General features: G+C 45.5%; 1 protein-coding gene across 1 annotated transcript; it reads left to right on the forward strand.

The window, feature by feature from the left end:
• The first annotated feature begins 17,477 nt into the window (after positions 1-17,477).
• Positions 17,478-26,635, forward strand: lhx5 (LIM homeobox 5). The gene is made up of 5 exons (XM_061698866.1): positions 17,478-17,650; positions 20,055-20,278; positions 20,883-21,163; positions 24,246-24,411; positions 26,358-26,635. Exons 1-5 carry the CDS (start codon positions 17,478-17,480, stop codon positions 26,633-26,635), a joined length of 1,122 nt encoding a protein of 373 aa, XP_061554850.1.
• The last annotated feature ends 477 nt before the right edge of the window (positions 26,636-27,112 follow it).

The following is a 27,112-nucleotide window of genomic DNA, read 5'->3' on the forward strand; positions in this document are numbered from 1 at the left end:
TTTGGCCGTAATCATCTTTTAAATGGGCTCGTTCCAAACCTCTTCATTGTGGATTGACTTCATTAATTAGCTGTTTCTGCCACGGGATAATGGCGAGAGCGTGCTAAATAGATTAGCCCCGGAACGTGATTTATGGCAGTCGCTTGGCGCACCCCCATCGACCAGTTTATCACTACCCCCTGACACCCCCCGAGGCACTTGTCGGCGGAGCCGCTACACAACGGCACGACGAAAACCCCACACGGGACCCATCAAAATCCGCCGAGCTGCTAAGGTGCACAAACTCAGAGTCTTGAGTGCGCCTTTTATAGCAGACCGCTTTTCAATGAAAGTAGTTTCAAAACTGTTTACATGTTTTCAAACTCATCTCAGGCATTCCTGTTGGCTTTGTGCATTTCAGAACTTGCATATGCAATTATCGTCATCCATGAAGAGCTGCAAATGAAGAAACCAAAAAACTGTAGACAATAACTGAGATGCGGTTTGTATGTTTTTTTTGTTTGTTTTTTTTTTCCCTTTTGCAAACCAAAACAGCAGCATCAAAGCCCCTAAACATAAGTGTGTGTGTTATAAACGAGTTCCGTCGGGGGGGATATGCTAATATTTTGAATAATTAGCTCATGTTGGCTAGGTAAATTGCGATGCTACACAGGAGAAGCCATATAGCGATCATTATCTTGAGCAGTACACACGCAACACCACCACTTACCAGTTAATATGAAGAGAGAGAGATTTTGTTTTTACGAGTAAACCTCTTGGAACAACCCGCTCAATAGCAATATTGCATTTTTCTTCATATGAAAAGAGAAAAAAAAGAGCATGTAGATTGTTGTCATGTGTAGGGCGCAGCCAGTCCTTGCCAGAAATCGCTGCAACTACGAGGTCTCTGAAGTCTGAGAACGGCAATTTTAAAACGTTTTCCCACATGCTTTTTTTCGAGACTGCGTATGTTCTTGTGAAATGTAACCAGCTTGGATGTTGCTCTTTGTAAGACAAGCTCTGAAAACACAAATTTGTCCCCTCTCTGAGTGACATTTAAGTCACGTCCGTGCCAATAGATAACGCGATGACTCACACACAAGGGGAAGGTATTGTGACCCTTGAGGGACAAAAAGACGACTTTTGTATGATATGGTGACTACTTTATCGTTTGTCCTATGTCTCTGCCCTTCGGAATAAACTCCAACCCCAACTCCAATGAAGTTAGGAAGTTGTGTTAAACATAAATAAAAGCAGAATACAATGATTTGCAAATCATGTTCAACCTATATTTCATCGAATACGCTACAGAGACAAGATATTTCATGTTCAAACTCATGAACTTGGAATTTTATGGCTGCAACACGTTCCAAAAAAGGCGGGACAGGGTCATGTTTACCACTGTGTTACATCACCTTTTCTTTCACAACATTCAAGAAACGTTTGAGAACTGAGGACAGTAATTGTTGAAGCTTTGTAGGTGGAATTCTTTCCCATTCTTGCTCGATGTACAGCTTCAGCCGTTCAACAGTCCGGGGTCGCCGTTTTCGTATTTTACGCTTCATAATGCGCCGCACATTTTCAATGGGAGACAAGTCTGGACGGCAGGCAGAACCAGTCTAGTACTACGAAGCCACGCTGTTGTAACACGTGCAGAATGTGGTTTGGCATTGTCTTGTTGAAATTAGCAGGGGGGTCCATGAAAAAGACGTTGCTTGGATGGCAGCGTATGTTTCTCCAAAACCTGTATGTACCTTTCAGCATTAATGGTGCCTTCACAGATGTGTAAGTTACCCATGCCATTGGCACTAACACAGCCCCATACCATCACAGATGTTGGCTTTTGAACTTTGCGTCCGTGACAGTCCGGATGGTTCTTTTCCTCCTTGGCCCGGAGGACACCACGTCCACAATTTGAAATGCGGACTCGTCGGACCGCAGAACACTTTTCCACTTTTCATCGGTCCATCTTAGATGAGGGCCCACAGAAGCCGGCGCCGTTTCTGCGTGTTGTTGCTAAATGGCTTTTGCTTTGCCTAGTAGAGTTTCAAGTTGCACTTACGGATGTAGCGCCGAACTGTATTTACTGACATTGGTTTTCTGAAGTGTTCCTGAGCCCGAGCGGCGATATCCTTTACACATCGATGTCGGTTTTTGATGCAGTGCCGCCTGAGGGATCGAAGGTCACGGGCATTCAATGTCGGTTTTCGGCCTTGCCGCGTCCATGCAGTGATTTCTCCAGATTCTCGGAACCTTTTGACGATATTCTGGACCGTAGATGATGAAATCCCTCAATTCCTTGCGATTGTACGTTGAGGAACATTGTCCTTAAACCGTTGGACTATTTTCTCACGCACTTGTTCCCAAAGAGGTGAACCTCGCCCCATCTTTGCTTGTGAATGACTGAGCAATTGAGGGAAGCTCCTTTTCCACCCAATCATGGCACCCGCCTGTTCCCAATAAGCCTGTTCACCTGTGGGATGTTCCAAACAGGTGTTTGATGAGCATTCCTCAACGTTCTCACTCTTTTTTACTTTCTTGGTCTTTTTTACTAACTGTCCCAACTTTTTTGGAACGTGTTGCAGCCATAAAATTCCAAGGTAATGATTATTTGCTAGTTTATCCATTTGAACATGAAATATCTTGTCTTTGTAGTGTATTCAATTAAATATAGGTTGAACATGATTAGCAAATCATTGTATTCTGTTTTTATTTATGTTTAACACAACGTCCCAACTTCATTGGAACTGGGGTTGTAATTTAGTTCCGCCATGTTTTTGTGTGTTGACGGTATTGAAACGTACAAGCTAGAACCTGTCGGTCTGAAGATGTTGGCTGGTGTTTTGGGTTTGGGGATGAGGGGGGATTATAGAGACGTAGAAGGTGCTGGACTCAGTTGATTAATCAAGAAAGAGAAGCACAACTCTCCAATCAAAGGCGGGGGGGCGACGTAAATCCCCTTGTTGCTCCAGCAGGGGCGTGAAAGCCACGAGGGGAGTCGGCTTTTGTGCGCACAAAGGCGACCCTAACGCGCTTTCACCGCCGCAACAAATGAGAGCTCTGTTTTTTGGGGGGTGGGGGGGGGGGGGGTGCGCGTCCTGAAGAACAGCCAACAAGAGGTGCGAATAAGATGGCCATTCATCTCTCGAGCTTTACACTAATTCCCCTTGGCCGTCTCCTTTTCTTGGCGGCCAAACAACAAACACGAAAACACTGGCGTGCGGGCGGCTTAGAACCGACGTGTAATCCTCGCCACTTCTGACCCGCCATCGCCGTGTAAGTCCACGACCTCCCCATTCAGGCGCCGGGATGTGTGACTAAAGGACGGGTGACCCCTCGGCGCACACATTTGGACCCCCACACTCCAGGCCCTCCAAAGAGCTGAGCTGAGGAATTCAGGCGGCACTGAAAGGAGGGAGACTCTAAGTAGGGCCGGTCCTGATCGTGTTTCTTTTCTCCCACCATTTAATTCGTCTTTAGAGGCCATCTCGTTAACACGATCTTCTCTGGCAGGGAAAAAGAACCAGAGGAACCCCCCCCCGCTTCCAAGATATTCCTCCGCCCTCCCGCCGACGTGGCCGACTTCAAAGGTCCCCGCCAACCGAGCAAAGAAAGTCACCTCTTTCTTCCATTCAGCCTCCTCTCGCTCGCCGCTCCTCGCTTCTTCCCCAAAGCGGCGGCCCAGAAATCATCTCACTTTCTGCCGCTGCTTTGCATTTGAAAAAGGACGTAATTAGCCAGAGGCTGCGTGCGGGGGAGGGCGAGCGACGGGGAGGGGCGCGAGGTCAAGCGGGCCCACGGCCCGGCCCGGGCTCGCACCTGCGACCTGCTTGTTGCCTTTTACCTTCGCATTTGGTACCTTGACCTTCAGCGGGTGACGGACCCGACTTCATCCATTTCGTAACGGAGGAGTTTGCGCTTTAAAAAAAAACAACAACGACACTTTCTGTCATATTTGTTAAAATTGTTAGTATAACCTGACGTCGTACATGAGTAAAATGATCTAAGTTTTTATATAGGTGAAAATATGCACTCTTAGAGAGACCATATAATTTTTTTCCACAGGCCTACAACACATTTCAACACATTTAAACTTAAAACACACCTAAACTTATTCAAGCACATTAAAAAAATAATTAAAAAAAGAAGTCCCGTTCTGCTTATTTTCACTCGCAGTTCTCCAAATAAGAGACAAAGTGTGCTTGCTTCAAGTTGTTTATCACCCTCAGGTTGACTGTAAAACTCAAACCTTACACAAAAGAGAATTCAATTTGGACAAAAAAATCCTCAACCAAACCATATCGTTTCATTCAACAAAAGTCCACGAGCTTAATGCTAATATATCATAGGGAAATGTCATAGATGGGCTAACGGCAATTAGCATAGATAAGAGAATGGTGCCCGCAGGCACCAGGTAGCCTCCAAGGACCGCAAGAGTTGCCCATGGCCCTGTCCTAAAAATAGCTCACCAGTGAGATGCGTCGGTTTTTTTTTCGTGTCGCTATTCTATAAACAAGCGCACCACCTAGCAGTGAGTTGCATTTCACTTTTCTTGTGGCTATTCTTACTTTTAAATCACACTTGTACTTTCAAAAAATAGTCGCGTTCAAAGGTTAAGTATTGTAGCGCATGACTAAATAACGTTCGGAGGCGAGCTACCTGGCACGACGACGAAGCGATGGTTTTACTCCCGAACAATCGATGGAAATGTATTTAAGAAGTAGCTCTCAGTTTCCAAAAGGTTGGAAAGGTTCCTGACATTCTAAACCTTCAACCCCATGAAAAACGATCGACTCGACGATTAAAAATTGACAATCGACTGTAGCGGTGGCGCAAATGATGAAGTATGCTAAGATCCACTATGTTATCATTTTTCTGCCAATATATCGTTAGCTTCTAATTGCCCAAGTCATTTTGAACTTACTGTCACAATATCAATAAAAAGAAAAATATCAATGTGACGCCAAAAAGTTTTTTCCGAAAACATTCAAATACGACTTGGGCAACCATGCTATCAAGCTAACGATACGGATTCTTGTAGGATTGTATCGTGACTCTAGCGCAAATTAGCTACTCTGACCTAGCATCCTCAAAATTCTCACTATATAGTAATTCTCACTATATATATATTAGGTTTGACATTTGACACATATCTGAGAAGTCTGACATTTGTGGTGTCCATTTTCTCCGTATTTTTTTTTAAGTGTGCGGTTCTTTCCCAACAATGTCACAAAGAAATCCTATCACGCTTATCCGAGCGCAGTGTGTTTCATTCGCCGCGCCCGTGGTGTCGCTTTCCATTCCTTCGCCTTGGTGTGCGCGACAGCGTATTTCAATAATCTACACGCGTGTCGCCCGAAGGCGCAGCTCGGCTGAGCCGGAGCGTATCTAAAGGTGCGGTGTAATCCCGGAATATGCAGAGTGGCGAGGAAAACTCATTCTCTCCTCACGCCCATCAGGATCTTAAGCCCCCTCCCCGATGCAGCTGATAGGGTTCCCTTATCTCCGCCACACAGAAATGTCCACACACACACGTATTCACACATACATACACCATATGCACATTTTGCACACAGATGCTTCACAAGACGTTTTTGTCGGACAGCGGGAGGGGCAGCCGTTCGATCGCTCGATTGTTAGCGTCCCCCCCCCCCCCCCCTTCTCATTTATCCTCATTTAAGCCTTCGGGTCAGCTGATCGCTCGGGAGTTAATGTGCTGTGATGTTAACATACGATGCACACGGCGGTTTCGCTGACCTTTCGGATCCCCCCCCCAGCGTCACTGTACCGCATGTGGCCTAAAAAAAGAATGGAACTACTGCACGTATGCAAACAATGGATGTGGATATGCGTGTATTTGTGTAACAAGGCAGGAGTGTCAAGATGAATAGTAGAATCTCAAAGTTGTAGATTTCATTTTTCTATGTTAAAATGAAACGTCTGTATTTTTTTCCATCAAATTTCCGCCTTATAGATTTGTATTATATATCGAATATTTCTGTATTGATTGTCTAATATTTTCACCTCTTGCTAACATAGTTTTGCTTTATTTTTGTTTCATAGTTTTGTAATTTCCACCTGTGTGTTTTTGTCAAGCATTTGTTTTGTGTTTTTCTAACATTTTTGTCATTTTTCCTCTGATTTAAATTGTTTAACCAACATTCTTTTCCCGAATATTTTGTATTTTTTTTGTCGAATGGTTTTGTATTTGTCTTCTGTTTTCATATTAGTTTGTCCAACTTTTCTTTTAACCTGTTTTTATAATGTTTGTATTTTTCGTCTAATAGGTTTGCATTTGACTATTTTTTTCATCATTTTAATTTTTTGGTTGACTAAATAGGCGTTTTTCATCTTTTTTTTGGTCTTATAAGAATATTTTTTTTCCACTACTTGTCTCCGAATGCTTTTTCTTTTTTTTTTGTCTGATAGTTTTTCCTTTCTTGTTGTTTTCTTGTGTAATATTTTTCTATTTTTAATCTATTTCTGTACAGCTTTTCAAACAGTATTTTTGCTACTATTTTTGTGTACTTTGTCAGTCCCCCCCCCCCAATATTTGTATAGCCGTCATCACATATTTTTTCCCCTTTGTTTTTTTTTCATTTTCGAACATTTTAAAAATGAATCAGGCGAACGGAAAAGCTAACATTATTTGCAGTGCCCCAAACTTTCAATAAGGTTTGAAATAGATGATGAATTGAGGAGGGGAGTCGGGGTCTTCCCAGGGGTCCCGCTTGTTGGTTTAGTCTGGCTCTGGCCTGTTTGCGCTGTCTGCACTGTATAGCGCTGTTTACTCAGACTTACGTCAGCCGTAAACGTCGTCTTGGCGCGGCGCTGCGTTTTCTCGCCGCGCTCGGGCAGCGTCGCTCTGTCCTAGCCCCGCCCGCTCAAATCGGTGCTACTCGTGCGAAGCTGACCCGTTTCGCCTCGCGAGCGAACCGTGCGATGTTAGCACCGACGGCCCCACCCCCACACCGCCACGCTGCGAGGGCGCATATGGTGGGCTTATTGTCAGTACAGTAGATGGCGCACTTGATAGTGTGCGCTGTTGACTCTGGAGACGCATCGTGGTTGTTTGCTTGGCTGCTTGTGTGCTGTCAAGGCCTCCAGCGGTGGTGTGGTGTGATGCTGGGTGAGGGGAAACGTGTGTGCGTGTGTGTGTGTGTGTGGTGGGGGGGTTGGATGTTGGATCCAAACATATTGATCTCCTGCAGAAGGGGAAACATTAGCGATAGCGCCTGCACAGGCCAGGCTAGAGGCGGCTAAATAAGCTTTGTCGAGTCTGGTGAGACTGATGCTGTTTGAATAGCACAGGAGGCTAAAGTACTCGCATTGTGTACTTAAGTCGAACTACAACTACCGGTATAAATATATTTTTAAAAAAAAGAATGGTAAAAGTAGCGATTTGACTCCTTCGCTGACTAAATTGGGAGTCTGCAGTGTTAAAACTGCTCGCAAGGTTTGAATGATTCCTTGCAAAGTTCCCAAGATCAATCAAGATCTCAATTATAACTCGTCTTTTTTTTTTTTTTTTTTTTTTTTTTTTTATACTTTGCGTCATCATTTGTCCATGTTGGGGAGGAAAAAAAGTAAGGTGCATATTTTGACAGAGTAAATAGTAGAGAGTACAGATTTCGCTTTTGATAGAATGTCACCAGAAAAAAAAAAAAATCAAGTATGCTGTCGATACCCGAATAATCGACTTAAGTACAGGAACGAAGTATTTGTATGTTGTTCCAACGACTGGCAGGTGTATTTGCTTCTGTGCGCATGATTGTCGGATGTTAATCGTCATAAATGCAGACGAGCAGCTCCTTTCAAAAGTGCCCCATTGATGTTTTTTTTGTTTGTTGTTGTTTTTTTGTTCCCGCTAAGAAACGCAGACTTTGCGCGTTTGTCTTTGAAAGGCGTCCTCCAATGGGTCCGTGAATAGAATTGTACTTAATCGTGGTGTCCTTCCAAAGTCAGGCCGTACGTTTGCTTTTTGAAATCCAAGGTTTTAATTAAGGCCCTCTTGGAGTGTATATTCTTGGCAAAGTTGTTAGCCTTGAATGTTAGGGAAGAATATGTGTCGTTTCTGTTTGTTTGTTAGTTGGCAAACGACTTCCTGGTTCACGGAGGACGAGGAGCGACAGGTGTCGTCATCACGTATTACCATGAGTGAATCAATTCCTGTGGCCGCACCTTCATCCGGATCCTCACAAACAAAACAAGAACAAAATAAAAACGCGTCCATGCTAAAGAGCTTTGCGGAAATAATAATTGCATTGTGTCAAACGCAAAATTGCAAAAGCTCAAATCCAACTATGATTTTATATCTGAAATCAAAGCCAGTTTTTCCAAGCAATTTTTTGGTGCACGAGCGTTTCACCCGCTTCAAGCATTTTTTTGTCTCTCTTAAAAATCCTCAAAAGCTATTATTAATTGTTAATCGGATTTTACTACTGGTTATGAGAAACTTTCGCTTAAAATAAGAAATACTTAAATTCTCTTAGGTGAAGTAGTCGTTTTTCTCTTGAACAAATCTTGCCAAGTCAATTCTTTCCTGTGCCATTGATGGATGACTTTTGATCAATTAAATAATATATTCCCCATTTCATTGCAGTACAAAACTAAAATCTAAAATCGCCTTTCCCCTTGGATATGAATGCTAGCACTTGATAATATTGTACTTTATGAAAACATACAGTAATAATTGAATAAAATAGAATGTAAAGAATTCAACTGTTTGTGCATCGTTATGAATTCATTGCAACGCCTTCCCATGTGTGCGACTGAGAGCCAGTGTAATAGTCTTGCAGACAAACGAAGAAGAGTTTCACAACTACTGTAAGTGACTCACTAAACTGCAGCAAGATGTTTATTCGCAGAGGATAAAGAATATATATATATAAATATAAATATATATTCTATATATATATATATATATAGTTTTATTGTTTGTCTATGCGTGTTGTTGCATCGTTTGTGTTCAAATGTCCGTTGTAACGACGCCAAGGTCAATGCTAGTTTTGTTAGCCCGTCTATTGTGTTTTGCATTGTGTGTTAGCATTACGCTAGTGGACTTTCAAAAGGCAAAATGATCGTTTTTTTGTGTGTGTTTGAAATACATAGCGAGCGTTTGTTTTGTTTTCTGTTCCATTCGACAGTAAACGTCAACCTTTTTTCAAGAATTGTTCAACGCGAAAAAAAAAACAAATTGTCCAAACGACGGCCGGAATCTCTGAAAACTCGGGTCAGTCGTATCTCAAGGCCGCGCTGTATTTTTTTCCCCCTTGTTTTCTTCAACTCATTTTTGTTCTGTAGTAGTGGTGTCCCAATACCTTTGGACATTATTGTGTGTGTGATGCACACAACATTTAGTAGCCTCACCGACTGCCTGCGCACATTTTGGCACCCATGAATATTGAACGGCGGCGTGCAGGCGGGGGTCTGCCAGTCACGGCCAAATAGGACTTAATCTTTTCAATTTCGGGGTGCAAATATCCTCAGCGGCTCGTGTTTGTTGGCCAGATTAATGAGGCTCTCGGCCCATAATCCGCCGCTGCTAATTCAAGTGGCCGCCGTCGCCGCGACGCTGACAACACATACGCGCCTCAGATTATTATTATTATTTTTTTTTCTTCTCCTGATTCTTCTTCCATCATTTCGGGCGTGGCTGCAAGTATCATGCAAAATTGATGTATTGAAATATTTGTGTGTGTGTGTGTGTGTGTACAGCACTGTATAGAGTCATACCGTAAACGTACGGAATGAAAAAAAAGTTTGTTTCGTCCAGTGGTTAGCCACAAGTGGGATATCAGTTACGCGATACCGATGTTTATGTTGAGAGAGCCGAGCTTGAATCGATGTCTTCTGTTAGACAAAGTGCATCAGAGTGCAAAATGTCTTTTAGTGGGTAGAAAATAGGTTTGCGGGTTGTGTCCATCTCGGTGAAAAGTACTTAAGGGTCTGCTAAATTCAAAACTCGAAACTAAATGCAGTTCACGGAGTTGTTTCAGGGCACCAATCGGGTTTTGTGTTTGAGCAAGTGAGGACGACCGTAACTGGGGAAGCCATGTTGGCGTTTTATAAGCTTGAAACAAAACCACACTGGACTTGAAATGTGTGTCTTGTCCTTTTTGTACATTTTCGTTTGTGCAATTTTTAAAAAGTCATTTTCATAGCTCCTGTCTCCGTTTTCCTCCTCCGCCGTCGTCCTCTCGCCCTCCTTCGCACTGCCTGTTCTCCATTAGCGCTGGCAGATGTGGGGGGGGGGGCTGCCTGGCGTGTGACCCCACTCTGATTAATAGAGTAGGTGAGGCCAAAGGTGGCCGAGTAGCCCCCCGCTCCCCCTTCATTACCTCATTAGAAGGCCGGCGTAGCGCAAGGTGAACTTCCCGATTATACGTCGACGGAGGGGGCGACGACGTGAGAGGCGTTCAGTCGGAACGGTGACTGCGCGCACCTGCATGTCGCATGATGTCACCTGAGTGTGAGTGTGTGTGTGTGTGTGGGGGGGGGGGGGGGTTGTTGTTGTTTTTGTTCACTCCGAGAGGGGAATTAAACCCGTGGATCCTTGTGACTCTCACCTGCAGCTAAATAAAGCTCCAATTAGCCGTTCGCACGGCAACATCGAGTGAGTGTTTTTGTAGAAACGGCGACTTGAGATTCCCGTCGGGGTTTTTTTTCCTCCCCTCGCTAGGAATTGTTTTTGTCACCGGCGAAATGGAATGGCAAAATGCGGAAGGTTTAGAACATAAGAACTGTGGGGAAAATTCTGCATGGACCCACATCGACAGTTCCCACTTCAGCCCCTGAAACATCCCAACACAGTTGGCGCACCCCCCGCTAAATAAGAGCTGCTGCGTCTTCGTTGGCGTCAGCTGTTATCCGGCACAATTGCGACACGCGCTGAGCTCACTAGCGGTGTGGCCGCTTTTAGAGTGCCTCGTCGTCTCGACGCGGAAAGCCCCACAGTGACCTGCTTCGATACTCTTGGCCACCAGAGGCTTTAAGATATTTTCACAACTCAAACATGTAGTTTCGTGTTGACATAAGAAAGATGGTGGACCAAGTAGCATTCTTTTTTTTTTCCAGGTCGTAGTAGAGGTATTTGATTGACAGTTGAGTGGGGCGTGGTTTCAGCGCATTGGGCGCACACGCCCGCAGCGTTCGAGAACGGCTTTCACGAATTTGAAGCCTCATCTTCTCTATTTTTTGGGAATCCTGCAAATTTGGCGGGGTTGTTAACAACACTCTTGTCGGTGGTGTGTCGACTTCAGAAGACATTTATTTTCACTTTATAGGAACTTTGTCAAGGTGCAACCCCTTCCACACCCGGACAGAGTTGGCGTACCCTCTCTCCCAACATGCACCCCCAAAAAAAACAACAACAACAAAATGTTTGACACGGCTTTTTTTGTTTTGTTTTAAGCCACTGCCCCGAAGTCGCTCAATTAAGTCAAAAAAATGTCTTACCCAAATATTTTAAGCCATTTTGCGCCCCGTTCAATGTCCGGACAGAGTTGGGCGCACCTCCTCTCTCAGAACACGCCTTTAAAAAAAAAAAGCTAAAACAAAGCTTTTCCCGAACATTTGGAGGCCTCATGCACCTTGGGCACCTTTCCACATCAGCACATTCTCATTCAAATGAGTGACGCGTGCCTGACCGATCCCTCTAACGCGAGCTCGCGGCCCGCAATTGTGACAAATGTTCCAATAAAGCGGTGCGCGCGTGCAGCCGGGGAGGCCGTTAAAAGCAACATCGCCGTCTCCCGCCGCTAACGGCAGCCCGAGCGGACCTGCCGCCTTTCGCTAGCGTCCTGATTTGGGTGTTAACGAGAGGGCGAGGTGGCGTTGTGCGTTCGCGGTACCAGAGGGAGCGCGTGCGCAATGCGCGGGCCTTGAATATTTATGTGTTTTTTTCCGGCGAGGTCGGCCGCCTCAAGCGGGGATGGAGGCGAGGAGGAGGAGGAGGCGGGAAAGAGGGAGTCCCTCAGGCGTGTCCGGGTTCTGATGGCTCCCCTGACAAGCTCCCGTGTAATGGCCTCCCCCCCCCCCCCGCCCCAACTCTTCTCCCTCTCTGAGTGCTGTGAAATTGCCGGCCGGCGCTCTACAGCTGAGGACTCGCAGGAGACAAACGGCCTTTTAATTCAGAGCGCGGAGAGGTGACGACGAGGGAGGCCCCGGGGGAGGGCTACCAATCAGACATCCATCACGCTAACCTCTCCCTCGGGAGCGGCCCTGCCAAAAGAGGTGCCCCGAAGGCGGTCGCCGGCGTGCACGGCCGCCGCTCGTGCACGCCGGCCTCTTCGTGGTCGCCTCCACAAGCGCCTGCACGGAACGGCGGCGGCTACGTTGCGATCTGAATTGGGACAAAAAGTAAGACACTTATAGGGGGGGGGGGGTGTAATACAGAAAGCGGGACTGAGCCCTGACGCCCCCAAAATGCGCGACTGGGTGAGTTTTTCAACGCATGGCCGAGTCAAACGCTGACACGACACGCTACAGCAACACGCCGCGACGAAAACTCGAATAGTTTCGTCGTCCGTCTGGCTGGTCGACGTGGTCCAAATTTGGCAGCCGTCAGACAAAATCGCTCGGACAAGTTCGTCTGTGCAGAAGCCCCGGAAGTGGCCAAAATGGCCGCTTCAAACAAAAAGGCCGACTTCCTGTGTCTTTTCGGCCATAGCGTCACGAGACGTTTTGCGGGTCTAGCCGTGATAGACATGCCTACCGAATTTCATGTCGCTAAGGGAAACCGGCTTCCGGGGCTGAATTTGGAACGTTCGATCAGTTCCTGGTGTTGTTTTGTGTTCTGAAATTCCACAGGCCCCTGAAGGTCTCGTGTTGGTCCTTGGAGATTGTGCCTTTGTGAACAGCAAGAAGAAGAGTTTCAAAAGTGATTCTGGTGGAATGTCAAACTTGACGCAGGCCCCATTGAAAGGCTTCCTTGTTTGTCTGACGCGCTGAAAGGCGGCCATCCTTCACCGTGGCAACCCTGTCAAGATGCTTTTGTGAACAGCGCCACTTCTACGCGCTGCAGGTAATGGACATTCTGATACAACAGTCATTAGCCATTTCCTTTTTTGTCGCACTTAAAAGTTTGCTCCCTCTTGACTTGACATTGCTTTTGTTCAGTGGGAGAGAAAAAAAAAGTCTAAATTGAGAATAAATAATGCTTTTTGATCAACAAAATGTTAACGCCAGTACAGTGGGAGAAAGTCCCCAGCCCCTGCTATCATGTCAGAGCTAAAAGGTAAGCAGAGCTGCGTTGACTTTGTATTTGTATTTGTTTTGCGTATTCCTTTGGCGAAGGGCACCGCATTCCGTACGCTGAGCTAACTTTGTCGCTGCTGGCATGTCAAAGCCAAAGGGTAAGCAGAGCTGCGTTGAGTTTTGTTGGCTGCACAGCGTCGCATTGGCTAACAGCGTTAGCTTCTGATCAGCGGCACAGACTTGATCTCGCAGTGACTTCACCGTGGGTTGTTTGCGTTCGGTGATGTCGCCATGCGCCACATACACGCAGTGTATGAAGTGCTGCCCCCGCGAGTGAAAATGCTTTTATCGTTTTCACGGGGCACTTTGTTTCCACACTTGTGCTGTGTCGTTCCACTCTCGTTTGTCACGGTGACCAAATTTGTACTCGGGGCTTATTTCACCATTCGCTATCGTGTCGTGAGCCAAAAGCAGGTAAGCAGAGCTGCATTGAATTTTGTTGGAAGGCACATACTTTATTATTGTTATTTATTGTGATTGATGACAATAATTAAACATCTGGGTACATCTGTATGACAGTAATGCAAAGTGCTACTCGAAACATTGCCAGTGGCGTGATGCTATGAATACAACTTTCAGCAGAGTGACAGTTTCCCCTGATTTGCCGTCACGTCCCGGTCCGAGTGTATTCTCGCAATCATCGACCTGGCAGTGCTCTTTCATTACCAAACGCCTGTGGTCATGTTCTCTCCTGTTTTCAAGTGCTGCAACTTTGCGAGGGAGGCGTTCCTCTCAATCGGCGGCGTCCCATCGATCGCCATAAACGCGGAGTCGGCCCGCGGACGTTCGGGGGGGGGCCTCCGGGTTCCCTTCACAGAGAAGAAGTGCAGACGTGGCGTCCTCGAAGCAGGAAGTTGTGGAAAAGAAGTCTCGTAGGGCCGCTAGACGCCTCGACGTGAACTTTTGCTTTTTTTATTATTATTATTATTATTATTATTTTATTTTATTTTAGCCTGGTTGCCGCTGTGCTGTCAGTCAGAAACGGAACCGCGGCTCCATTCATGGCGTTGAAAAGAGCCCGATGCGGCGTCCTTGGTTCCGGCGTGGACAGATCCCACCTCCGACCACCGGAACGTGACGGACTGCAGACAAGAGGCTCGCTCCTCTTGCGCGTGGCTCTCTTCCATTCAGCTGTTTTGTGACTCATAAGAAAAAGGGAAAAAAAAAACAAGCATTGACTTATGTTTACACACGCATATAGAAGCAAACATTGATTGAATAGCTGTCCAGTGTGAATTCAGAGATTTGTTTAGAAATACATTACACACATTTGAAGGCGATTGCTGAAAATGAATGAATTAGGCGCTACTCAAAGACATCGGGGAGATATAGCGTGAGGGTTTGTCACCATTACAGTTTTCCTGACGTGTGGGGCGTGGCTAAAACAGCGCCCAGTGACGCACTTCGGCGCTCCGCCCCTATACGTTAATCCCTCGTTTATCGAAACAAAATCCGCCCCGTAGCGACTATACATTTATTGTTTTATTTCAATACATTTGTAAATGTTACGCATAATACTAACACAAAATGCATATGAGGTGCAGTTGTTATTTTAGTCCACTTGAGGTCACCATCCTCATGTTCCACAGTTCTGTAACTGTGACCGTTCGCATGTGACTTTCAAAGGCGGGGGCGTCGAAGGACGTTGAAGAGTTGGCTGGCTGTGAACACATTCACTGCCATCGACGGCTTTAGAAGTCCAATATCCATTTTAACTGGGAAGGCTGGCAGTGAATGAGTTAACTAGCTAAACCGTACGCCACTCTGTGTTGAGTGACTCTGTGACAGTTGTGGCAAATGGCGAGTTGTGCGTGGATGTGTGCGCTTGTCTATTTTGCTAGCTTTGTCCAATAAAGCCAATGAATCCACAACGGCAGCTGTGTCTATTGTCGTTCGTTCTAACTAGCCTGGTGGTTTTTCGCTTCCTTATTTTATGAATTCATTTGTTTTCATTCTGTGGGTAAATGCACATGTACAATTGTGTGTGTGTGTGTGTGCTTGAAACTTTTGTTTTGTTTTGCTGCTTTTTTATGTTCGTCGGTCTATAAGGAAACATTGTAATAATGGAGCGGGAACGTTTTGTTGTCATCACGGAGCAGTCAGGTGACGGTGAATATTTGTCTGTCTCTCCAAATGTCGCCTACGACCGGCGCGGAAGTGCGCCAAAACTCGAACACGTGCAGGCGCAAAAGGGGGAAAAAAGTGCAAACTGACCCCACACGTCCGCTCTGTAAATATTGAGATTGACCTCTTTCACTGGCCTCTCCCCTTTTTATTGATGAAGCCGCTGACTAATCCATGGCATTTCCCTGTAAATAGCGTCGCGCATGTGAAAAGAACCCTGACCGCCCCCCGACCGCCCGGACCGGCCGCTGTGTAATGTCATGCGCTCGGTGTTGCATTAGCCCTTGTTTGGCACCGCCCTTCCCCGCATTCACATGCATGTATCCCTTGCAGTACAGCTACTGTATTTCCGAACCTTTTATGCACTGGAATTACAAAAGGCAATCTTTAGTGTTTTTATTACACGTTAAGCACGGCCCAAAAAAAAACAACAACAAAAAGTTTAAACCTCACTGTAGCCGACAACTTCAAAAAGCTGTTTTTAAATCTCTCAACGTTGCACATCAGTCACTACAGCGGATGCGAGTACATCATCCCATACGCTGAAAAAGACACTTTCAAAGGTAATCAGTTAATTGACAATATGTCATCACACTTTTATTTAGCTATTGTAAATGCGGAAAGAGAAAAAAACCCCAAAACAATCCTTTGTTTGTGTCTGAGATGGCACACGAGATGGTCCACTATTGTGAATGACGGCAGTCTTTGATGTCAAAGTTGCACATCAGTCACTACAGTGGGCGCAAGTCAGTCGTCCCGAACGTTGCCATCTCCTGGTCAGCAGTGGTAAGTGCAAAAAAAAAAAAAGTCCAGTGTAAAACATTGTACGACACACTACGCCTTCCGGTGTCGCGACTTGGGAATCAAAGACTTGCATCAGTCACTACAATCAATTGTAGTGTGTCGACTTGTATTTTTAAAAATAAATAAATGAAAAATGTTTTACTCTTACAACACCTGACCAGCAGGTGGAAGGAAGTGCATGAGACGACACAGTAGTGTCAACTGTAGTAACTGATGTGAGTCTTTGATGTTAAAGTTGTCAAAGCATCAGTCGCTATCGCTGTCTTGCCATGCACGAACATGAACTTGTTGTTGCAGTTACAACAGCTGACCAGTGGGTGGCAGCTTATGGGATGGCATATTGGCTTCCACTGTAGTGACTGATGTGCCTTTGATATGTTAAGGTTGGCATCGGTCACTAATGTGTCATCTTTTGAAATGCAACACACTGTAAAAAAAAAAAAAAAAAAAAAAAAAAAAAAAAAAGACAACAGAACAGCCTCAAATGCAACATTTGCAATTCAGCTAAATGTCTTAAGTTTGGCTTTTGTGAAAGTTGGCTTTGCCATAAATGTCAATAAAGTTGTTTTCCCAACTTAAATGACTCTTTTAGGCCCCAAAAGACTTAATAATTTATTCATAATTTTTTTTTTTTTAAACAGTGCTTTAAGTAAGCAATTCTGACTTCTTACCGTAAAATGTACATACTTACGAAACTAATGACGAGGAATATCATAGAAAAGGTCCACTGGCAAGTCCCGACACGGTTCGTCCCAGCTTGACATCCAGAGAAGCTGTGAGCTCGGTATCCATGACAACCAAAGCCTCGCCGTGATTGGCTCTCCCTGCGAGGGAATTAAGGCGCGCGCCAGCCAATGTGCGCGCGTGGACGGGATGTTTGGTGGGTGATGGCGGCGGCGGCGGCGGCGGCGGCGGCGGCGGAGGGGCGGAGGGGCGGAGGGGCGCCTTGCTTGTCCACAGTGACGCCAAGGCGGCCAGGAGCCCGCAGGACGCGCGTGGAACATCCCCGAAAAACCAAAGCAAGTCCACCAGCGCGTGCACTTGCGCGGGATCATATTTTCTTTTGTTGTTCTGATTTTTGAACAAGACCCGATCACAGCAAAACAGCCGACAAGCAAGTGTGGATTGTGGATGTAGCACCCAGAACCGAACCGAGCCGGTCCTGGAACTTTTTTTGTTTGTTTGTTTGTTTGTTTGAGTTTTGTTTTTGACAGCCCACGCAGGAGGAGCGAGGCGGCGAGGTTGTGCGCGGAGGATCCGAGCCGCGGTTCCGCGTGCGGGAGGCCTGCAGAGAAGCTTTGCGGGCCGCAGACATGATGGTCCAGTGTGCCGGCTGCGAGCGGCCCATCCTGGACCGGTTCCTGCTCAACGTGCTGGACCGGGCCTGGCACGCCAAGTGCGTGCAGTGCTGCGAGTGCGGCTGCAAGCTGGCCGACAAGTGCTTCTCGCGGGACGGCAAGCTCTACTGCAAGGTGGACTTCTTCCGGTAGGGGGAAAAAAATAAAAATAATAATAATAATAAAATAAAATAATAATCATAATAATATTTCATGTTTCTCATAATGCTGCGCCCTTTATGACTCGATACTTCACTTTGTTTTCTTTCCGCCATCGTTGTTGTCCAACAAATGACCTCGTCTTGATTTGTAGTGATTTCATATTTTAATAACGAATAGTAGGTTGGTCGCTGACAAATTTAATAAGATTGTTTTTGTCGTTCAAAAACATAATTGGTGTGGTGAATTTGTTTCGTAGTTAAACTAAAACAAATCATAATTAAAAGTAATATGGTTTGACAGGTGACTATTCTTAATTCATTGTGATTGGTCTTCCTTGAAAGAAATATGTATTCTGGTTTCATTTAGCCAAACAAGTCCAAAACAGAGCTTTTTTAAAAAAGAATTAAAAAATTACAGATGACAATTTGTAATTGACATCAATTGTTTTTCCAAAAAAATGTTCCAATTAATTTCAGCCAAATAGTTTCGAATATGGATTTACTCCGCCAAATATATAAGCAGTTTAAAAAAAAATCAAAGCTGACAATTTTTCAATCAAAAGATGACTTTAAAAAAAAAAGTACACAGCTTTATTGATCCAAACAAGTCCATCAAAATAATCTTCGGCCAGCTGTATATTTGAATTCATATGACAGCTTTCCTGTTTTTAAAACGCACGTGTATGGCGACTTTATTTACCCAAACAAACCATTAAACAGATTATATTTTTTAAATCAATCAAAGCAAACTCGTTTGATCGTTAAGATTTAAAAATAAATAAGAAAATGCCTTTTCTATCCTCATTCACGCAAACGAGCCCGTAAACAGCTTTCAAAAATAATCCTAATTCAAGGAAAATTGGAATATTTGAATTCACATGATCACTTTTGCTGTTTTAATATATATATATATATATATATATATATATATATATATATATATATATATATATATATATATATATATATATATATATATATATATATATATATATATTTCATGCAGCCATGTTTATTCCGCCTTTATTCATCAAATTAAGCGCCTTCGGTTTTTTTTCAAGGTGCAAATTGACGAGTTGTGCCCTCCCCAAAATGCTGTTCAAAAACGTCACGCATTGTGCGTGCGCGCGTGCGCGCGTGCGGTGGTCCCGCGTACCTGCACGCATGCAAATGAGGCCCATTAGCGGCCGCCAAGATAATCGCGCTAATGCGGCCATTTGTTGTGCATAGTGGACTTGCGTGCATGTGAAAGGCGAGAGCGTGGAGTGATACCAGGGCCCACATTCGTGTTAAAACAATAGAAGGTGGGGGGCGTGGGGGGGATATACCCTCTCCTTGTCGCCCCCCTTCACGCGCACACACACTCAGGTGGGCCTGAAACCGCTGCTTTATTTGTTTATTTTTGTAATCACAATTTAGTTTTTTTTTTTTTAAGTGTGTGTGTGTGTGGGGTGGAGGGGGGAGTGAGGTGAGATGGGGGGTGGATGGAGAGAGGGGGGGGGGGGGTCTTGAAAGTCCTCCCACGCACGTCTTATATGGATTAAGTGAAGATTTCCACGCCTAAAATACATCCCACTCTGCCTAATCCCGTCTCATATGCGTTAACGCGACAATGTGCTGATTGCCACTAATGTCTTGCGCGTTTTTTTGTTTTTTTTGGTTGGGCTTTTCTCCCACAAAAATATGATTATTATTATTATGATATGTTGTACGTGCGTATGTGTCACATCAGTGTGTAAGCAACCTGCACATGTTAAAAAAAATCCTTATATATATTATATATGAGTATTTTATACTCGCGATTAGCTTCATACTATCATGGAAGGGAGGCCAAAATCAATAATAGAGAAAAGTTTCAAATCATAATCGTTTAAAAAAAAAAAAAATCACTCGATATCAACGCGAGATGTTGTGAATTCCGACTTTCATTTGGCATTTGTTTGTCACCCGAAGTACCCCCGAAACACACAATTTGATTTCAAAGGTCACGGCAAGAAATTGTACATCTTGATCGATGTCCGCGCGCGCGCGCATATTTTGGCGGTAATGCGCGCGCAGAAGGCAGCGAGAAATGAAACCAGCCCGTCCTTGGCCGTGTCCGAACCCGCGTCAAAATTCCGCCGTTTCGACCTTTGCCCTCGCAAAGTCCTCCGCAAACCGATGTTGTGCCGTTTGCGTAATCCTGCTCCCTGATGAGCAAACGGCGATGCGAACAAAGACTAAAACAAATCCTCGCTTGTGTTGGCTCTCTTGCAAATGTGTGTGTGTGTGTGTGTGTTTTTGGTGTGTTTTTTAAATTTCCGCCCCCCCCCCCTCTCTCTCTCTGTCTCCCGCGCGCACGTTTTTTTTGTTTGTTTGTTTGTTTGTTTTTTTTTTTTTTGCACTTGCGCAGGCGGTTCGGTACCAAGTGCGCCGGGTGCCTGCAGGGCATCTCGCCCAGCGACCTGGTGCGCAAGGCGCGCAGCAAGGTGTTCCACCTCAACTGCTTCACATGCATGGTGTGCCACAAGCAGCTGTCCACCGGCGAGGAGCTCTACGTCATCGACGAGAACAAGTTCGTGTGCAAGGACGACTACCTGAGCTCGGCCACCATCAAGGAGGTCAGCCTCAACTCAGGTGAGAAGGTCGAGAAGGGGTCGTCTTCGGGTCGCCTCGCCAAAAGCAAATCAAAGTCCCGAAAATGCAATCGAATGTGAGCGCGGCGCGCCAAATGGTCACTTTGGGTCTCGTCATGCATTTCAAATATAAACGTGTATTGTGGCCACTTTTGAGGACTCTTTAAGACGCACAACCACGAGAAAAAAAAACAAGCATTTAGGGACCATATGTAGAACCTGGTTTTTGTTTTTAGTATAGTTAACAAATGAAATATATAAATGTTGATTTTCGCTGCTTTTTTTTTTTTTTTTTTACCTCCAAGGACTATTATTATTATTATTATCAGGGTCCACTGGGGGTCCTACCGTCATTGTTATCTACAACCCCCTTGGCCCCAACACACACACACACACACACACGATCGTGAAACTCGTCCGCGTAAAATAGATCCACATTCGCTGTTGATTTCAGAAATATTGTACATATACATTAGATACTACAACCAATATTTTGGGCAGTGACTTATAAATCTCTTTCTATCCCCCCCTCTCTCTCTCTCTCTTTTCTTTAATTATTTGTATTTTTTTATAAATATATTTGAATACAATGATGCCGCGCGCAGTGTCGTCGTGCACGGACCGGAGCCTGTCGCCGGACCTGCAGGACGGCGGCCTCCACGACGAGCTGAAGGAGGCCGACAACTGCACGTCCTCGGACAAGGAGACCAACAACATCGAGAACGAGGAGCAGAACTCGGGCACCAAGCGGCGGGGTCCGCGCACCACCATCAAGGCCAAGCAGCTGGAGACCCTCAAGGCCGCCTTCGTCGCCACGCCCAAGCCCACGCGACACATCCGGGAGCAGCTGGCGCAGGAGACCGGACTCAACATGCGCGTCATCCAGGTGAGGAGGACCGCCCCTTCATTTTGTGTTCATCTGCCTCGTTCAATATTCGAGATTTTTAATCCCCCAAATATGATTCATATTTGATACATACGCTTGTAAAAAAAATATATATATATATATATATATATATATATTCTAAGCCACGCTCAAAGTCCTATTTTCAGAAAGTTATGGATGATTTGAAATTTTTGGCATTTTATAGAGAATGAAGGCGATTTTCCTTGACATAGCAAATACTGGCAGTCCACCGAAATACGCTTATTTGAATAATAACAGTAAAGACAAACGTGCGTCACGATAAACGGCGTCAGAAAAATCATGTGAGTTGCATAATTTCCATTTGTTGCCCTTCAAACTCTGCGGATACAAGTGCATAAACGAACCCTGTGCTTATACATTCGCTCAAGAAATGCAATTGTTCCGACATGTTCGCAAATTCATACTTATTCATTCATATCTCGGGGGGGGCGAAACAAACAAACTATTATGATCTACTATTGTGTAAATGCAAAATGGCCGCCTCATCCCGGCACTTCGGCTCACATATCCCTCCGGTGTACTGCAGCAACGTAATGAGGCGCTCTCCAGCGGTCGCCGCGGTAACGCTACATGTCTGCGTGAAGTCGTTATTCAAACCCGCGCGCGCGCGCGCACTTTTGTCTTTGCATACAAATGACCTCTCGGAAAGTTTGGATTTGCATTTTAGCTGCATGCTTCGAATTGGGACAAGTCTGAAGCGCCTAGAAGTCCACACTGTGGTTAAAAAAAAAAAAAAAGATCATGAAATAATTATACGTATATGCACACGCGCGCGCAGGCACGCACACACACTCACACACATTATTTGTACATACAGAAAATGGTGAAAATGTCAAATGATGCTGCATGCTTTGAATAAGGAGGACTCATTTTCTCTTAGAGAAGTACTCACTCTGGTGAACAAAAACTATAAAAATATATATTTTTAAATCCCTCAAATAATATCAATATTTGATACGTGCATGTCTAGCGGACACTCTTTGTTTCCACATTCACACCTTTCGCCGACAAATCGTCATTTGAGGAGACCGGAGGTGCTGTGAAATGTCGCTGCATGCTTCGAACAGGAAGACGGGGCGCCACGCGGGGGCGCGAATCCACAATTCCAAACGGAACTTGGACCCCTTTGACAGGATTGCATGAAATGACGCGTGCGAAGTGTCACATGTTTGTGCCACGTTGACATTTTAGTTGAATTCGAAAACCCAAAATGGCTCGGATGTCATCATTTGACAAATGAATGGCACCAAATGTCCCATGGGCTCTTTGAATTCATGATGCCATTAAATGGCACAGAAAAACAAAACAATTTGCTTTCTTTGCAGAAATTCTATTATAGGCACTTCCTGGAATTCCCAATTTGGCGTACTTCAGTGCGTTACTAAATGATGGCATCAGTCGACGCGTCCCAAGACTTTTGCCGAGAAATAAAAGCAATATTCCAGTGAATTGTTTCTACGTGACACCATTGCGTTATTTTGATGAAAACTCATTTTTGACCTTTGCGAAAACACTTTTTATTGTTCTCTCCGCCATCTCCATGTCTGCAGGCATTCCATTTCTTTTTTCTTTCTTTCCCCCCAATTAACATCTACACACTAGGCTCCACAAAAACACACAATTACAAGACAATGTGTGTTTTTTTGTAATGTGTCCCCCCCCCCCCCCCTCGTGTTTGTTTCAGTCGCACAGCCGTGAAATTAGTCATAGGTGGTGGTCTTGTTTTAGCTGAGGGGCCACCGCACGCATGCGGGAACCCCCCTCTGTGTGTGTACGTGTGTTTTCATGCGCGCACACACACGCGCGTCTACGAGGATGTGTGTGTGTGTGTGTGTGTCTGGGCGTGCACAATGTCAGGATGATTAGCGCCATCTCTGCCAAGTGTGATGTGGCTTTTTGTGCGCTGGCTGTGATTATCGCTGATTTCACAGATTTACATATGCCCCCCCTTCATTTTTTTCCACACCTCTGTGCTACACAAACACGTGACTTGTGTGTGCATGAATGTGTAGAAGTCCATCCATCCATGCATGCATCCATCAGTGTTCACACTGCCATCCTCACCCCACTATGTGTGCGTGTGTGTGTGCGCGCGCGCGCGTGTGTGTGTGTGTGTGTGTAACCTCTCTCTCAAGGGGAACGAGAGCATTTCCATAAAAATGTACCCAACACATCGACGATTGTTCTCAATAAGCAGGTGTTGCCTCCATGTGCAGCCCTGTGTGTGTGTGTGTGTGTGTGTGCGTGCGTGCGTGCGTGTGTGTTTTGTGAATGCGCGTCACAGTGGGACTGGCTGGCTGCTGCGAACATGCGTGATTCTGCAGCACAGGCCAAAACAAGACACTGTTTGCTGCTTCTATTATACACAAGGAGCCCATAGGAAAGAATGGAAATGCATTCATCAAGCAAACAGATGTTTTTGAAAGTTTTTTTTTCATTCTTTTTTTTTGGAAAGGTTTGTGCACAAAAAAGAGTTCGTACGATCAAGCAATAAACGCAAATGTTCCACTCGGAACCCTGACGTTTGATTGGTCATCGAGGAATCTGGTGCGTGCATTTTGGCAAACAGCGAGGACTATTTCGTCTCGTTAAAACCGAACACGTGCGTTTTTGTAAATATCAAATAGGCAATTTGGAGGATTCAATGAAGCAAATGTTCCCATCTGAGACGATGGAAATGAAAGTGTCGCATGAAAGTTGGCAAAACCTCACCGCAGTTTTGATTTGAGCAGATTTATCGATTGATTTAGCAAACAATGGCAATTTAGCAGTCAATGAACTATTTTTTTTGGTAAACAAATGCAATTCGGAGTCTTTGAGAAATCAAACATGTTTTTGTCAACATCGGACAATTTGGTCGTCAATGGATCTAATGTACTGTAAACATCAAGAACGATGTAATCATCAAAAAAACGTACCGTAAAATGTTTCCTGAACAGTCTTCAGTGCGCCGAACGCGCTTTTGTAAACGTCAAAGATCATTCAAAGTCTTCCGTCTTCAACCGATCGATAAGAGCGACGACTGTCGGTGTCGCGGCAGGTTTGGTTCCAGAACCGAAGATCCAAAGAGCGACGGATGAAGCAGCTGAGCGCTTTGGGGGCCCGCAGGCACGCCTTCTTCCGGGGCCCGAGGAGGATGAGGACCCTGGGGGGCCGCCTGGAGGACCCGGACATCTTGGGGCCCGCGGCCTACGGCTACTACGGAGGTAAGGACGTCGGCAAGGTCCGCTTCCTGTGAAAACAACAAGAAAACACTCTTGTTGACGCAGATTTCCAGGTATTCCCCTCCACTCTGAAGGCTCCAGGTCACGCAAACAAAACCCAACCCCCAAAAAAAAGCGACTGTTTCAGCTGTTTCTCGCTGTCACCTGTCACGGCTGAGAGGACGAACCTGCTTATTCCAGTCAGTCTCTTTGTAAACAAATCCGCCGGCGACGCTTTGTGGACGCGGCAATCATTTCTTTTCGGGAGGCAAACGTCGCGAGCGTGGGCTGCGGCTTTCCTGAGGGCAGGAGTTGAGGAACGCCCCCCCCCCCCCGGACTCGACGCCGTAACATATTGGCTTTTCTGAAACATCGAAGCCAAGTCAGCGCTCACTTGACCAAAGTAACATCGGAAGCAGAACGCGTCTTCGATCGGTCCGTGCGTGTTTTCGTAAACCTTAAAAGACAATTTGGCCTTCGACAAACCTAATGTCATGCAAGACTGTTTCGTCGTCCAAATAAATAAATGTTACATTTTGTAACGTTTTTTTGTCGATGAAAATGAACGACAATTGAGTCTCAAATCAAAGTGAATGTTGACTTTTTGTGAACATCAGAGGCAATTTCGTCGGCGACACATCCTAGAGTACATTTGTGTTACTTTGAAAGACAAGCTAGTCCCGGATGTCCGTTTTGCAAACATGGGAGACAATTTAGTCATCAATTAACCTCGTATACATTTTCGTCAACATTATTATTATTGTCAACATTGGCGACAATTTAGTCTTTTAAACATCCCTGTCATTTTCCAATTCAGTCTGTGAACTAAATGGTTTGTTTGTTTTTGTTTTTAAATCTCAAAGACAATATGCGGCAGTCTTCAGTGAACTTAATATATATTATCGTAAGCATGGACTTCAATTTTATCCTCATCATTTGTTTTTGCAAATGTCAAAGATGTTTCAAAACATCAAAGAGATTAGTCTCAGACCTTTTCAAATCAAAGACTATTTTAATGTGCATGTTTTTATTGACACGTTGCGTTTTTTGTTAGCAACAAATTCAATGTAGTCCTCAACGAGCATGGTTTGAAAACATCACAGATGAGTTTCAATTCGATCAAAAATCTAACATGGACGTTTTGTTGTTGTTGTTGTTTTTTTTTGTTTTTGGTAAACATGAAAGACGATTTTTGTTTCCAACCAATACCGTACGCGTGGACAAAACATCAAAGGCAGTTTGGAGTCTTCAATGAACCCGACCGACGCAGGCGTTTTGTTGTCGTAAACACCGAAGACAATTCCGAGTCTTCAGCGAGTCTGCGTGCATATTGAGGACAAAACCTTCATCTCTTGCTCTCCTCTCCGTCGCTTTCTTCACCCGCCGCTTTTCAGGCGCCTTTGTGGCGCCGCTTAGGCCAACTCGCTCTCGCCTGTATACGGTACGTGTGTGTGTGTGTGTGTGTGTGTGTGTGTATTTTTATATATACACTCCACCCGCCCCCCCCCTCGCACACCGCCTGCAACGCGAGCTCGTTGCCTCTTCTCAAGGTCGCTCGCTCCAACCGGCAGGCTCAGGGGTACGTTTCTATTCAGACACCTTTTCAATCAAACTGTTGCAGTGCGCAAATTAAGAAATAAGAAAGAATAATAATCCAAATGAATGTTCAGCAGAGGCAGAGCCCGCGGACGCGCGTCTGTCCGTGTGTGTGCAATTGGACGGGATACTGCTGTGTTCACGCTGAGACGTAGCCGTAACGCCGACGTCTCATATTCCACGCCGTTGACCACATCTTTGACTGGAACGTCGTATATAACCGTGTCATAAACCTTTCTGACAACGCCGACCGTGTCTTTGATGTCATTGACAACATCTTTAAAAACATCGCCTGTCAATAACGTATGTATAAAAATGCGGTCTACCCTAATGCGTGTTGTGTTATCCTCCAGAGTACCAAGGGGACTACTACGGACCAGGAGCCAACTACGACTTCTTCCCGCACGGCCCCCCGTCCTCGCAGGCCCAGTCCCCCGCCGAGTCCCCCTACATCCTGGGCTCGGGGCCCGGAGCCATGGAAGGCTCGGGCCACCTCCCCTCGGACGACCAAAGGTTCACGGACATGATCTCCCACGCCGAGACGCCCAGTCCGGAGCCGGGCTCCCTGCAGCCCGTGCCCGGAGAGGCGTACGGGGGCGGGCCCAGTCCCTCCGTTCTCACTGGCCAGTAACTCCAGCTACAGCGCCCCCATGTCCCACCAAGGCCCCGAGATGGGCGAGGCGGCGGCCTGGTGAACCCGCGAGGGACCCTCGACGGGCCGGGAGTTACTTTTTACCAATAACGGACCGCTTTTCACTGCTGGACCTGATTCTTAGAAGTGTAGACACGCCTCACGAGCTTTCTTGGAATACTGGACTTGAATTATTGAAAACAAAGACTTTGATTGATTCCATCCTGCGTCCACGTTACCGCAAAATCACAGTAGACACGACAACGCCAAAGGGACTTTTTTTCTTTTCTTGACGTTCATTTCTTGCATTTTAAAGCCAAACGTCACCTTTTGTAGCCGCGTTCCCGGTGCTTACCCGCTAAATTGCCGCATCAGAGGTGTACCGGCAGAGCCTGGAGAGCGCGGCCGCTGCGGTGTCACCCATTGAGATAATTAGATGTGACCGTTGCTTTCGTCGGTTGTCGCTTACTCGTTCCG

This window comes from Phycodurus eques, chromosome 15 (assembly GCF_024500275.1).
Source record: "Phycodurus eques isolate BA_2022a chromosome 15, UOR_Pequ_1.1, whole genome shotgun sequence".
NCBI classification, from domain to species: domain Eukaryota; kingdom Metazoa; phylum Chordata; class Actinopteri; order Syngnathiformes; family Syngnathidae; genus Phycodurus; species Phycodurus eques.

Bases quoted from the DNA above. Each gene is read 5' to 3' on its own strand.
- lhx5 (XM_061698866.1), top strand. From the start codon at position 17,478: ATGATGGTCCAGTGTGCCGGCTGCGAGCGGCCCATCCTGGACCGGTTC. The intron at 21,164-24,245 runs GTGAGGAGGACC...GTGTCGCGGCAG, and splicing joins TCAACATGCGCGTCATCCAG to GTTTGGTTCCAGAACCGAAG. The intron at 24,412-26,357 runs GTAAGGACGTCG...GTTATCCTCCAG, and splicing joins GGCCTACGGCTACTACGGAG to AGTACCAAGGGGACTACTAC.